Source organism: Clarias gariepinus, chromosome 2 (assembly GCF_024256425.1).
Source record: "Clarias gariepinus isolate MV-2021 ecotype Netherlands chromosome 2, CGAR_prim_01v2, whole genome shotgun sequence".
In the NCBI taxonomy this organism is placed as follows: Eukaryota; Metazoa; Chordata; class Actinopteri; order Siluriformes; family Clariidae; genus Clarias; species Clarias gariepinus.
Window position 1 is genome coordinate 592,501 of NC_071101.1, and position 10,533 is coordinate 603,033.

General features: G+C 43.0%; 1 protein-coding gene across 1 annotated transcript in view; it reads right to left on the reverse strand.

Moving 5' to 3' along the window:
- fhod3a (formin homology 2 domain containing 3a) overlaps positions 1-9,710 on the reverse strand; it is a 44,991-nt gene extending 35,281 nt beyond the window's left edge. Inside the window, exons 1-3 of the mRNA XM_053513656.1 lie at positions 9,457-9,710; positions 5,836-5,948; positions 2,384-2,448 (exon numbers count right to left, since the gene is read on the reverse strand). Of these exons, the coding sequence (XP_053369631.1) occupies positions 2,384-2,448; positions 5,836-5,948; positions 9,457-9,624 (346 nt within the window). The 5' untranslated portion in view covers positions 9,625-9,710. The remainder of the gene's footprint in view (positions 1-2,383; positions 2,449-5,835; positions 5,949-9,456) is intronic.
- Between the last annotated feature and the right edge of the window lie 823 nt (positions 9,711-10,533).

Sequence of the window (10,533 nt, forward strand, 5' to 3'; positions counted from 1 at the left end):
AGTCACCCAGATAACCACCTTTGCAACTGTGGTGAGCAGAAAAGTGCACACAAGACATTACATCTTAAGGTTGACGAGCTACGTACAGTATAATGGCAGAAGGCCACATCAGGTTCCTCTCCTCTCAGTTAAGAACAGAAACTCACTCAGACTGGTGATGTTCCTCTACTCTCTCTAAATGCAGTCTTGTTGGCTATCTACACATCTGTGCACTGAGTAGACAGGACTGACATTCTGTTTGTTTATTTGCAACTCAAATGTCCTGTTCCTGTGAAGCTCGCTGAGTTCTTTTACAGTGACCATTAAAGAGCCTCGTTCGTCCTCTCTGTCACTGCCTCCTCACCTCACACCTGTACACCTGGGAACGCAGAACATTGTCTTGTTGAGGTCAGAGGAGAATGGCCAGACTGGTTAGAGCTGATAGAATGGCAACGGGAACTCTAATAACATCTTGTTACACCCGATGGTCTGCTGAAGAGCGTCTCTGAACACACAACACCCCGAACATTTGTGCAGATGTGCTACAGCAGCAGAAGACCATACTGAGAGTGCTCCTGTCAGATAAGAACAGTAAACTGAAGCTACAGGTCACATGGTCTTACCAACATCAGACACAAGAAGATCTGAGAAATGTCGCCTGGTCTGATGATCCTCGATTTCTGTCGTGTACCAGCGGTTCAGGCTGGTGGTGGGGGTGTGATGGTGTGGGGGAGGTTCTTGTTTCTCGGTACACTTTGGGCCCGTTAGTACCACTTGAGCATGGTTTAAATCCCACAGCCTACCTGTGTGTTGTTCCTGACCGTGTCCATCCCTTCATGATCACAGGATACTGTAACGCGTCATGACACAAAGCTAAAATCATCTCACACTGGGTTCTTGAGGTCACGGCACTCACACGACCTCCACAGTCACCTGATCTCACTCCGATGGAGCGGCTTAGAGACGCGGTGGAACGGGAGACAGCAGGAGTCTGCAGTGACTTCGTGATGACATCATGTCAATATGGAGAACTCATTAAGAAATGTTTCCCGCACTGTATGGATGGATTAGGGCCGCTCAGGAGGCGAAGGTGTCCGACCCAGTACTAGCAAGTGAATAAAAACAAGCAGCTTTATTTGTCCTCAGAGATTCAGCTACATCACTCGAGCTCATAATCATTCTGAAGTCTAAACCACACACCCTGTGACTGGACTATCATTCTAGACATCCCAGTCAGGACACACGGACCGGCTGATGCTGATAGATGACCAAATCTGATGCACTTTTGTTTTTGGGTTTGTTTTAGTCCAGAAAAGTCAGAATTCTTTCCATGCTATCAGAATCGGCTGTGTGATCATGATCATACTTTTACTTTACACACACACACACACACACACACACACACACACACAGTATTTCTCTGAATCTTTGTTTCAAAACAACTTCAGAAACTGTGTGTGCGTGTGCATGTGTGTATGTGTGTGTGTGTGTGTGTGTGTGTGCGTGTGCATGTGTGTATGTGTGTGTGTGTGTGTGTGTGTGTGTGCATTCTTTTAATAGAAATCTGACTTTTACAGTTAGTTTTTTGCTCATGCGGTGCTCAGAGTGACTCAGTGTCCAGTGTTATAAAACACACCTCTTATAGGACTGAAAACAAAGAAACAGCTTGGATTGAGATGAAAAGAAAAGAGGTGGGTTTTAAAACTTCTGTTCTGTTATTGAGCTTTATTGACTGTTTATATTGTTTATGTTGTTCAGATGGTTTTTCCCCTTTGAAGCGAGACACGTGTGTGTTTGTGACATGACAATCTCCTGCTTCACCTTCCAAAAGAAAACGACTCCAGTGAGACTAAAATTAGAAAAAACAGACACACACTCCTGTCTGCGTCCTGCTCGACTGTACACTCAGCACTCTGTGTGTGTGTGTGTGTGTGTGTGGGTCAGGTCAGCTGGGAGCTATAACAGGCACAGCAGTTACCACAAAACACACACACACAGACACACACACCAATGAGAATGTAAGAGGAAGAGACGTGTCTGCTTAGAGACAGAGTTCTCATTCCATGAGCACATTCTCACATTTCATCCATCTGTCCATCCATCCATTCCGCACATCCTGCACCGCATCTCATCCACTAATCCACTTTGACAGCCATCCATCAATCCATTCGTCTTGTTCCTCCATTATTTTCTTCTGAATTCTCCAAACACCCTGCTCAGTCATCCAGGACGCACACACCCTGCACGATCATCCATCCATCCATCCATCCATCCATTCTTTTGACTTATAAAACCTTTGAGTTTGTTCATCTACTCTTCTTATTTATTACTCCATCCATCCTGCTCATCCAGTAACACAGAGAGGGAGAGAGAGATAAAGAGAGAGGATTTAAATGAGACTCACCAATACAGGCGTGAACACGGACACTCAGCTGAGTTCTCAGAATAATAGTATGTTTCTTTCCTTTTCTGAAAGACAAAAAAAAGGTGAAAGATCATCATCATCATCATCATCATCATTACTGCTCTTATCACCTCTTTCACTCATTCTCTATACTGCTTTATCCTATACAGGGTTGTGAGGGCCTGGAGCTTATTCCAGTGGAATCACACACACACACACACACACACACACACACACACACACACACACACACACACACACAGAACGGGCAATTTGGGAACACCTGTTAGTCTAATCTGAATGTCTTTGAACTGTGGGAGGAAGCCGGAGTACCCGGAGGATACCCACCAAGAACATGCAACTGCATGCACACAGAACCCTGAGGTGGGAATTGAACCCTCAACCATGGAGGTGGAAGATTTATCACCATAATTTTTATTTCCCTTTTTGCTTAACCTGAAAGGTGGCATGGTGGCTATGAACGCAGATCAATCCCTGCTATCTGTTATCACCCAGATGAGGATGGGTTCCCTGTTGAGTCTGGTTCCTCTCAAGGTTTCTTCCTATTACCATCTCAGGGAGTTTTTCCTTTGCCACTTTTGCCCAGCTTGCTCATCAGGGACAAACTGATCATTCTGATTTATACACATTTATATTTCATACAAACTTCCATAATTTTATTTTGATCGTGTAAAGCTGCTTTCTGACAATGACCCTTGTTAAATGTTGTATGCAAATAAAACTGAATTGAATTAAATTAGTGTTTATACCCCTATCTCACCTATGCGGTTTCGCGCGGTGGCCATAAGTACGGTTCATCATGATTAACCGCAAGTTTTTGGCGCTGTGAGTACGTTTTTCATCTTTCCATGTAAAAAAATAAACATGTTTAATTTTTTTGCCGGTCTTCGCAGAAGCTTGCGGTCCTTACAGAACTTCGCGGAACGCCAGCGGAACATCGGCGGGCAATCGTGGCGACTCATGGTGCCTGACACCGCATCTCACCGTGAGTCAAACCGCATAGGAGAGATAGGGGTATTAGCGCTGTAGCCTTGTGAGTGACATGACACCTCTGTGTGCATGGAGTTTGCATGTTCTCCCCGAGCTTGGTGGGTTTCCTCTGAACCAGAATTAATTGCAGGAGACGTCATGGTTCATGTTGAGTATTCACTCCTTACCTCTGAGAACAGAGTTTATGTCTGATTTAGATCCAGTTTGTGTTTAATGTTTAGACTGTAACAGGAATCACTCACAGAAACCATAGGAACAGGATCACAGATGTCTGGCTCATTGCATTCAAAATTCCCAGAGCTTTAAAGTGTTAAAGTGTCGTATTCATATTATAAGCACTTCACCGTAATGCTGCGTCAAGCTTGGAGTTCAAGCGCAGTACGGTGATGAGACGCTTAGCCGCGGTGCTGTTAGAACACTGTGAACGTTTTAAAGAAGGCTGTTTGTCCACGGTCACACTATTAGAAATCTGTCTGTTAAAACACAAGGCTGTGACAGCAGTGACACTGCAGTACTGGTGTGTGTGTGGTGTAGCGGGTGTAAACAGCTGAGGCTGAGTGTGTAATATGAACCTCAGCCTGGTAAAGTGAGTACAGTAGAGAGAGGAGACCCCTTTCTCATTCTGTTCAGACACCAAACCGAATATCTGAACTCTTCAACAAGGAGTGGTCTGAACAGAAGTATGGAGACGTCCTGGACATAAACTGGATGACACAGATGAGCTCCTAACCCCGACCGCACCATTGTACATGTCCCCCAAAGCAAAAACACGCCACTGTGGTGATGTAGGGAAAGTCTCTCTTGTTTTTTCTGCATTACCCTACAGTAACCTAGACCTAGATTATGATCTGTGTTGTTCAGGGTTATCCAAATGTTTTTTTTTAAAGTGCAGCATCTTACAAACTAAGGAGACCCTCTGCCTTGACATGTTTATTAACATTCACATTTTCCAGACGCTCTTATCCAGAGTGACTTACATAAGAGCTTTGAAGTCCACATCAATGATAACTCAGTATCATCAGTCGACCACTGTTGGGAAGTTTTTTGTGGGGTGTTAACCCAAATGTCTAAGAAATAAACCGCTCTTTAGTTGTTGCTTAAAGATTGTCAGAGACTCGGCCGTACGGACATTTAGAGGATTCATCAACATCAAAGTTCATTCTACCACCTCAATGCCGGAACAGAAAGCAGTCCAGACGCATGTCTTCCTTTATCCCTGAGAGATCTCTGACCAGACGAGGAGGTCTGGAGGGCCGATGGTAACATGGTGCGGTGCGTGGTGGGATTAGAGCTGAGAGGTAAGTGGGTGCTGGGCTGTTTTTAGGTTTGTAGGTGAGCCTCAGGGTTTGGAATCTGATGCTGCAGCTACAGGAAGCCAGTGCAGAGAGCAGAAAAGTGGGGACGTACAGTATGGAGAACCCAGTGGGGTGGTGAGGAAGCTTGAAACTGAGTCTTGATCAGCTCAAATGGAGGTCAAATGGTGCACCAAGGGAGACCTGCCACTTGCAGTAATCAGTTCATATAATAACAAGGGACTGAACAAGCGCCTGTGTGGCCTGTGTGGAGAGAAATGGATGAATTCTTCTGATGTTAAAGAAGAAACGAGGTGAGTGTGTCAGGTTAGCACTGTGAGTGGAGTAGCTGATAGGACAGTGGCACATTTATGACCCTAAATAACTAAATATGAAGATAATAAGAGCAGAAAATGCTAACGTATTTTATATCTCCTAATACTTTTCAGTAAGCTCCAGCAGCCACGTCGCCGGCTCTGGAACTGCTGCATGGAATTATTGGGATAATTGTGTTAATTTCCACATATGCATGGAGACTTTTAGCACATCCTGTACAAATAAAGTTGTTGAGATAGTCTGTTGTTAATCTCTTAAGTGACCGCACAGATCTGGATGTGTTCATAGTTATAAAGTAGCGTGTTTTGGTAAACTTGGATGTTTGGTTGTTGCCCCTCAGGGGTAGCGGGGGAATAATTAACCTGTTCTCACTGTCTTCCTCTCTCTCTCTCAGTCTCTCTGACTCAGCCTGCACATCCTGAAGTCCTACCTGTGCTTGGACTTCCTTCACACTCCTTTACACTTTACACTCCACTCTCATTATACCCCATTGGATTATTCTCTCACTTCTCATCTCTCTATAGCGTTTATCCTGTACAGATCCTGTGCCTATCCCAGGGGACTCCATGGGTATGATTCAGGATCGAATCCAGATGCACAAGCATTCACACACTACAGAGAAACTAAAAATGCAGATGTGGAAGGAAACCAGAGGAAACCCATGAAGCATGAGGAGGACATGCAAACTCGAACCCTCAACCCTTGAGGTGGGAGGCCACAGTAACCACTACACCACCATGCTACATCTATTGTAGCCATGCTACATCAGACTTATAGAAGTTATAGAAGAGTGTGTGTGTGTGTGTGTCTTACACTCCACAGTCATCAGGCTCGAACCCCTCCAGTTCATCAATTTGTTCATCAAGAGATGAATCCAAGTCCAAGTACGTGCCATTATGGGAGAGCTGAAGAGCACAGTCATCTAACTGTAGAGAGAGAGAGAGAGTATTTATTATCACCCTTTTTATACTATTCTGTTTTTATTTTGTCTCTTTTTTATCTATTTACTCCTGCTATTTTCTTATGACTTATTTCCAAGCTTTATCAATGAGAATGTAAATATCTGCCATGCCAATAAATCACCTTTAAATCTTGAGAAAGAGAGAAAGAGAGAGAGAGAGAACAATAATAATAATAATAAGGTTAATAAAACCTGTGTCTGTTAGATGAACTTGTGAACGCGTTCATGCTCGGTGTTAAACACGGCTGTTGACCAGCACACCTGTCCAGATTAACACTCCAACACCGTGCACAAGTTCAGCTCACCATGGTAACCAGCGTGCTGAGTGTCAGAGACAGGTGCACATGACACGTACCCCATAATGCACTGGGAGAGCCTCTGTTAGATCAGACCCAGCACTGTTAAAGCTACTGTCGTGTTAATCACCAAGCTGACCTTTACATCACACGCCATATTTATAATAATAATAATAATAAGTGTAAATTTAGATGTAAATCTCCAGATAGAGACACTCCAGAACACACTCCCAACGCTATGTGTGCGGGCTGCTAGCTAACATCTGACTGCAGACAATTAGCACCAGAGCACTTAGCCTAGCTCTTACACCCTGGTTAGTACAGTCTGCCATTGACGCGGCTCCAGACTGAACTCTGGTCTCAGCTCGTCTGATACTTTAACACGTTTAACACTTTAAAACATGACAAGTATTTAATGTTTGTATTAAAAATAAAGATGTTGTAATGGTGCGAGCTGATTCACGAGCATTCTGAACCGCGTCAGCCGGGAAATGTGACGCCACGGGTTATATTGGGCTCAGCTCGAATCTCAGATCACCCCCCACCTGTCACACACACACACACACACACACACACACACACATTAGCATGCACTGATAGCAGTTCAACAAGACACATTGTTTGCATTAATTCAGTAAGAGCAGGTGAATTAACGCCGGCAGTGTTTTATAAGTTAATAGAGTGTGATCAAAAATATACATAAAATTATTAAGAACATAAAATTATTTATAATATTCAGGAAAACCACAAAATCATGAAAAGTTTATCATGTGCACTTTATCTGGTGTTTTGTATAGTTCTTAGCTTTTGTTAATTTATGTTGTATATAGCACTTTGGTCCTGGAGGAACATTGTTTGTTGTCACTGTGTACTGAACAGGGCCCAGGGGTAGCTCAGTGGTTAAGGTGTAGGACTAGAGTTCGGAAGATCCCAGGTTCAAACCCCACAACCACCAAGTTGCCACTGTTGGGCCCTAGAGCAAGGCCCTTAACCCTCAACTGCTCAGATGTATATTGAGATAAAAATGTAAGTCGCTCTGGATAAGAGCGTCTGCTAAATGAACTGATGTTGTTTAACGTTTAATGGTTTAAAAAATCCAGAAAATCACATTGTAGGATGTTTAAAGAATTTTTAGAGACAGTGTCGCTGAAGAAAAGACAGGAGGCAGAGTTAGAGGTAGCAGAGCTGAAGATGTTGAGGTTCTCCTTGGGAGTGACAAGAATGGATAGGATCAAGAATGAGTTCATTAGAGGGACAACCCATGTTAAATGTTTTGGAGATAAAGTCAGAGAGGCCAGATTGAGGTGGTTTGGGCATGTTCAGAGGAGAGATAGTGAATATATCGGTAGAAGGATGCTGAGGTTGGAACTGCCAGGCAGGAGGTCTAGAGGAAGACCAAAGAGGAGATTTATGTTGGACATGAAGTCAGTTGGTGTGAGAGAAGAGGATGCAGAGGATAGGGTTACTGTAGATGGAGGCAAATGATTCGCTGTGGTGACCCCTGAAAGGGAACAGCCGAAAGACAAAGAAGAAGAAGAGGAAGAAGAGATTTTTAAAGAATTTATTTGCAAATTATGGTGAAAAATAAGTATTTGGTCACCTACAAATTCACCTAGTTTTCTGTCTCTCACAGATGTGTAACTTCTTCTTTAAGAGGCTCCTCTGTTCTCCACTCGTTACCTGTATTAATGGCATCTGTTATTAGAATAAAAGACACCTGTCTACAACCTCTAACAGTCTCACTCCAAACTCCACTATGGCCAAGACTAAAGAACTGTCGAAGGACACCAGAAACTAAATTGTAGACCTGCACCAGGCTGGGGAGACTGAATCTGCAGTAGGTAAGCAGCTTGGTGTGAAGAACTCAACTGTGGGAGCAATTATTAGAAAATGGAAGACATACAAGACCACTGATAATCTCCCTCGATCTGGGGCTCCAAACAAGATCTCAACCTGTGGAGTCAAATAGATCTCAAGAACAGGACGACTGATCCGTGTAATGAAAATAATGAATGGGGCCATGTATCGTGAGATTTTGAGTAAAAACCTCCTTCCATCAGTGAGGGCATTGAAGATGAAACGTGTCTGGGTCTTTCAGCATAACAATGATCCCAAACACATCGCCCGGGCAACGAAGGAGTGGCTTCATAACAAGCATTTCAAGCTCCTGTAGTGGCCTAGCCAGTCTCCAGATCTCATCCCCTTAGATAATCTTTGGAGGGAGTTGAAAGTCCGTGCTGCCCAGCGACAGCCCCAAAACATCACTGCTCTAGAGGAGATCTGCATGGAGGAACGGGACAAAATACCAGCAACAGTGTGTGAAGACCTTGTGAAGACTTACAGAAAAATGTTTGACCTCCATCACTGCCAACAAAGGGTGCATAACAAAGTATTGAGATGAAATTTTGTTATTGACCAAATACTTATTTTCCACCATAATTTGCAAATAAATTCTTTAAAAATCCTACAATGTGATTTTCTGGGTTTTTTTTTTCTTATTTTGTCTCTCATAGTTGAGGTATACCTATGATGAAAATTACAGGCCTCTCACATCTTTCTAAGTGGGAGAACTTGCACAATTGGTGGCTGACTGAATAATTTTTCCCCCACTGTATACAATTCTTTTCTTCACATAAGTGATACAGCGCCCCTGGATAAGACTGGGTAAAGGGCCTCGCTCAAGGGCCCAACAGCGGCAACCTGGTGGAGCTGCGAGTCGAACCGCCGACCCTCCCATCAGTCACTCAGTTCCCGAGCGCTCTGACCACCACCGCCACATGCAACTCTAACTTATGGAAATAAACACAATCTTGCAGATGATGCTACACAGAAAAACAGAGCGAACTAAGTTAAAAAGTGGGGGAAAAAGTGCTGCTCCACACACACACACACACACACACACAGACTGTGTATCCACAGAGCTGTGAGTGCTCACCCTGCACATGTTTATTCAAACTGTGTGTGTGTGTGTGTGTGTGTGTGTGAGAGAGAGAGAGAGAGAGAGAGAGAGAGGGGGGGGGTGGGAACTAATTTGGAATAAAAACATGTACCAGTGACATGTCCATTATTATTATAATTATTATTATTGTTGTTCTGATGATGATGATTATAATAATAATGATATATATATATATAGATATATATAGTTATACACTGTGTAAGGGTTCTCCCCCTGACCTTGTGCGGCGGGTGCAGGAGCGCGTGCAGGGCGGACAGCTGGTCCCCGAGCGCAGTGTCCGTGCTGAAGGTGTACCGGGGAGCGCGCGCGGGCTCGGGGAAGCTGGTGCTGTTGAACGGGTCGGTGTCGTCCAGGAACTGAACCCTGCACTGGAACTGCGCGGCCATGGTCACACACACACACACACACACACACACGCACCAGCCGTTAATTAATCCGCGTGACTGTTAATCCGGTTAGAGGAGAAGCGCTCACACACTCCGAGTCCTTCACTGCCGGAACACTGTGTGTGTGTGTGTGTGTGTGTGAGAGAGAGAGGGAGAGAGAGAGAGAGAGAGGGAGAGACCAGCTCCGGTTACAGTACATGCCTACTCACACACACACACACACACACACACACACTGAGAGCAGTTTGGTGACAATATGTATGGTATTATTATTATTATTATTATTGTTGTTGTTGTTATTGTTTTTATTGTTGTTGTTGTTAATAATAATAATAATAATAATAATAATAATAATTAACAACAACAACAACAACAATAATAATAATAATAATAATAATAATAATTAACATTATTATTATTATTATTGTTGTTGTTGTTGTTGTTAATTATTATTATTATTATTATTATTATTATTATTGTTGTTGTTGTTGTTAATTATTATTATTATTATTATTATTATTATTATTGTTGTTGTTAATTATTAATTATTATTATTATTATTACTGTTGTTGTTGTTGTTGTTGTACAAATGTACTCATCCTCATTCAGTGATATTTCCACAGATTTATTTCATTCTCTTTCTCTTATACACACATGTGACTCTAAAGAAATTATAATATCACCAAAAGGTTGATTTATTTCAGTAATTCAATTCAAAATGTGAAACTCAGATATTATACAGATTCATTGGACACAGACTGATATATATGATATATATATACACACCCCACCCCAAACCCCCAATAACCTTCCCATCAGTGTGTGACTGAAGGCCCTTAGGCAGGAACCCAGTGTAACGATCTCTCCAGTGAAGGAAACTTCCAAGCACAAAGTCTTCTGGATAAAACA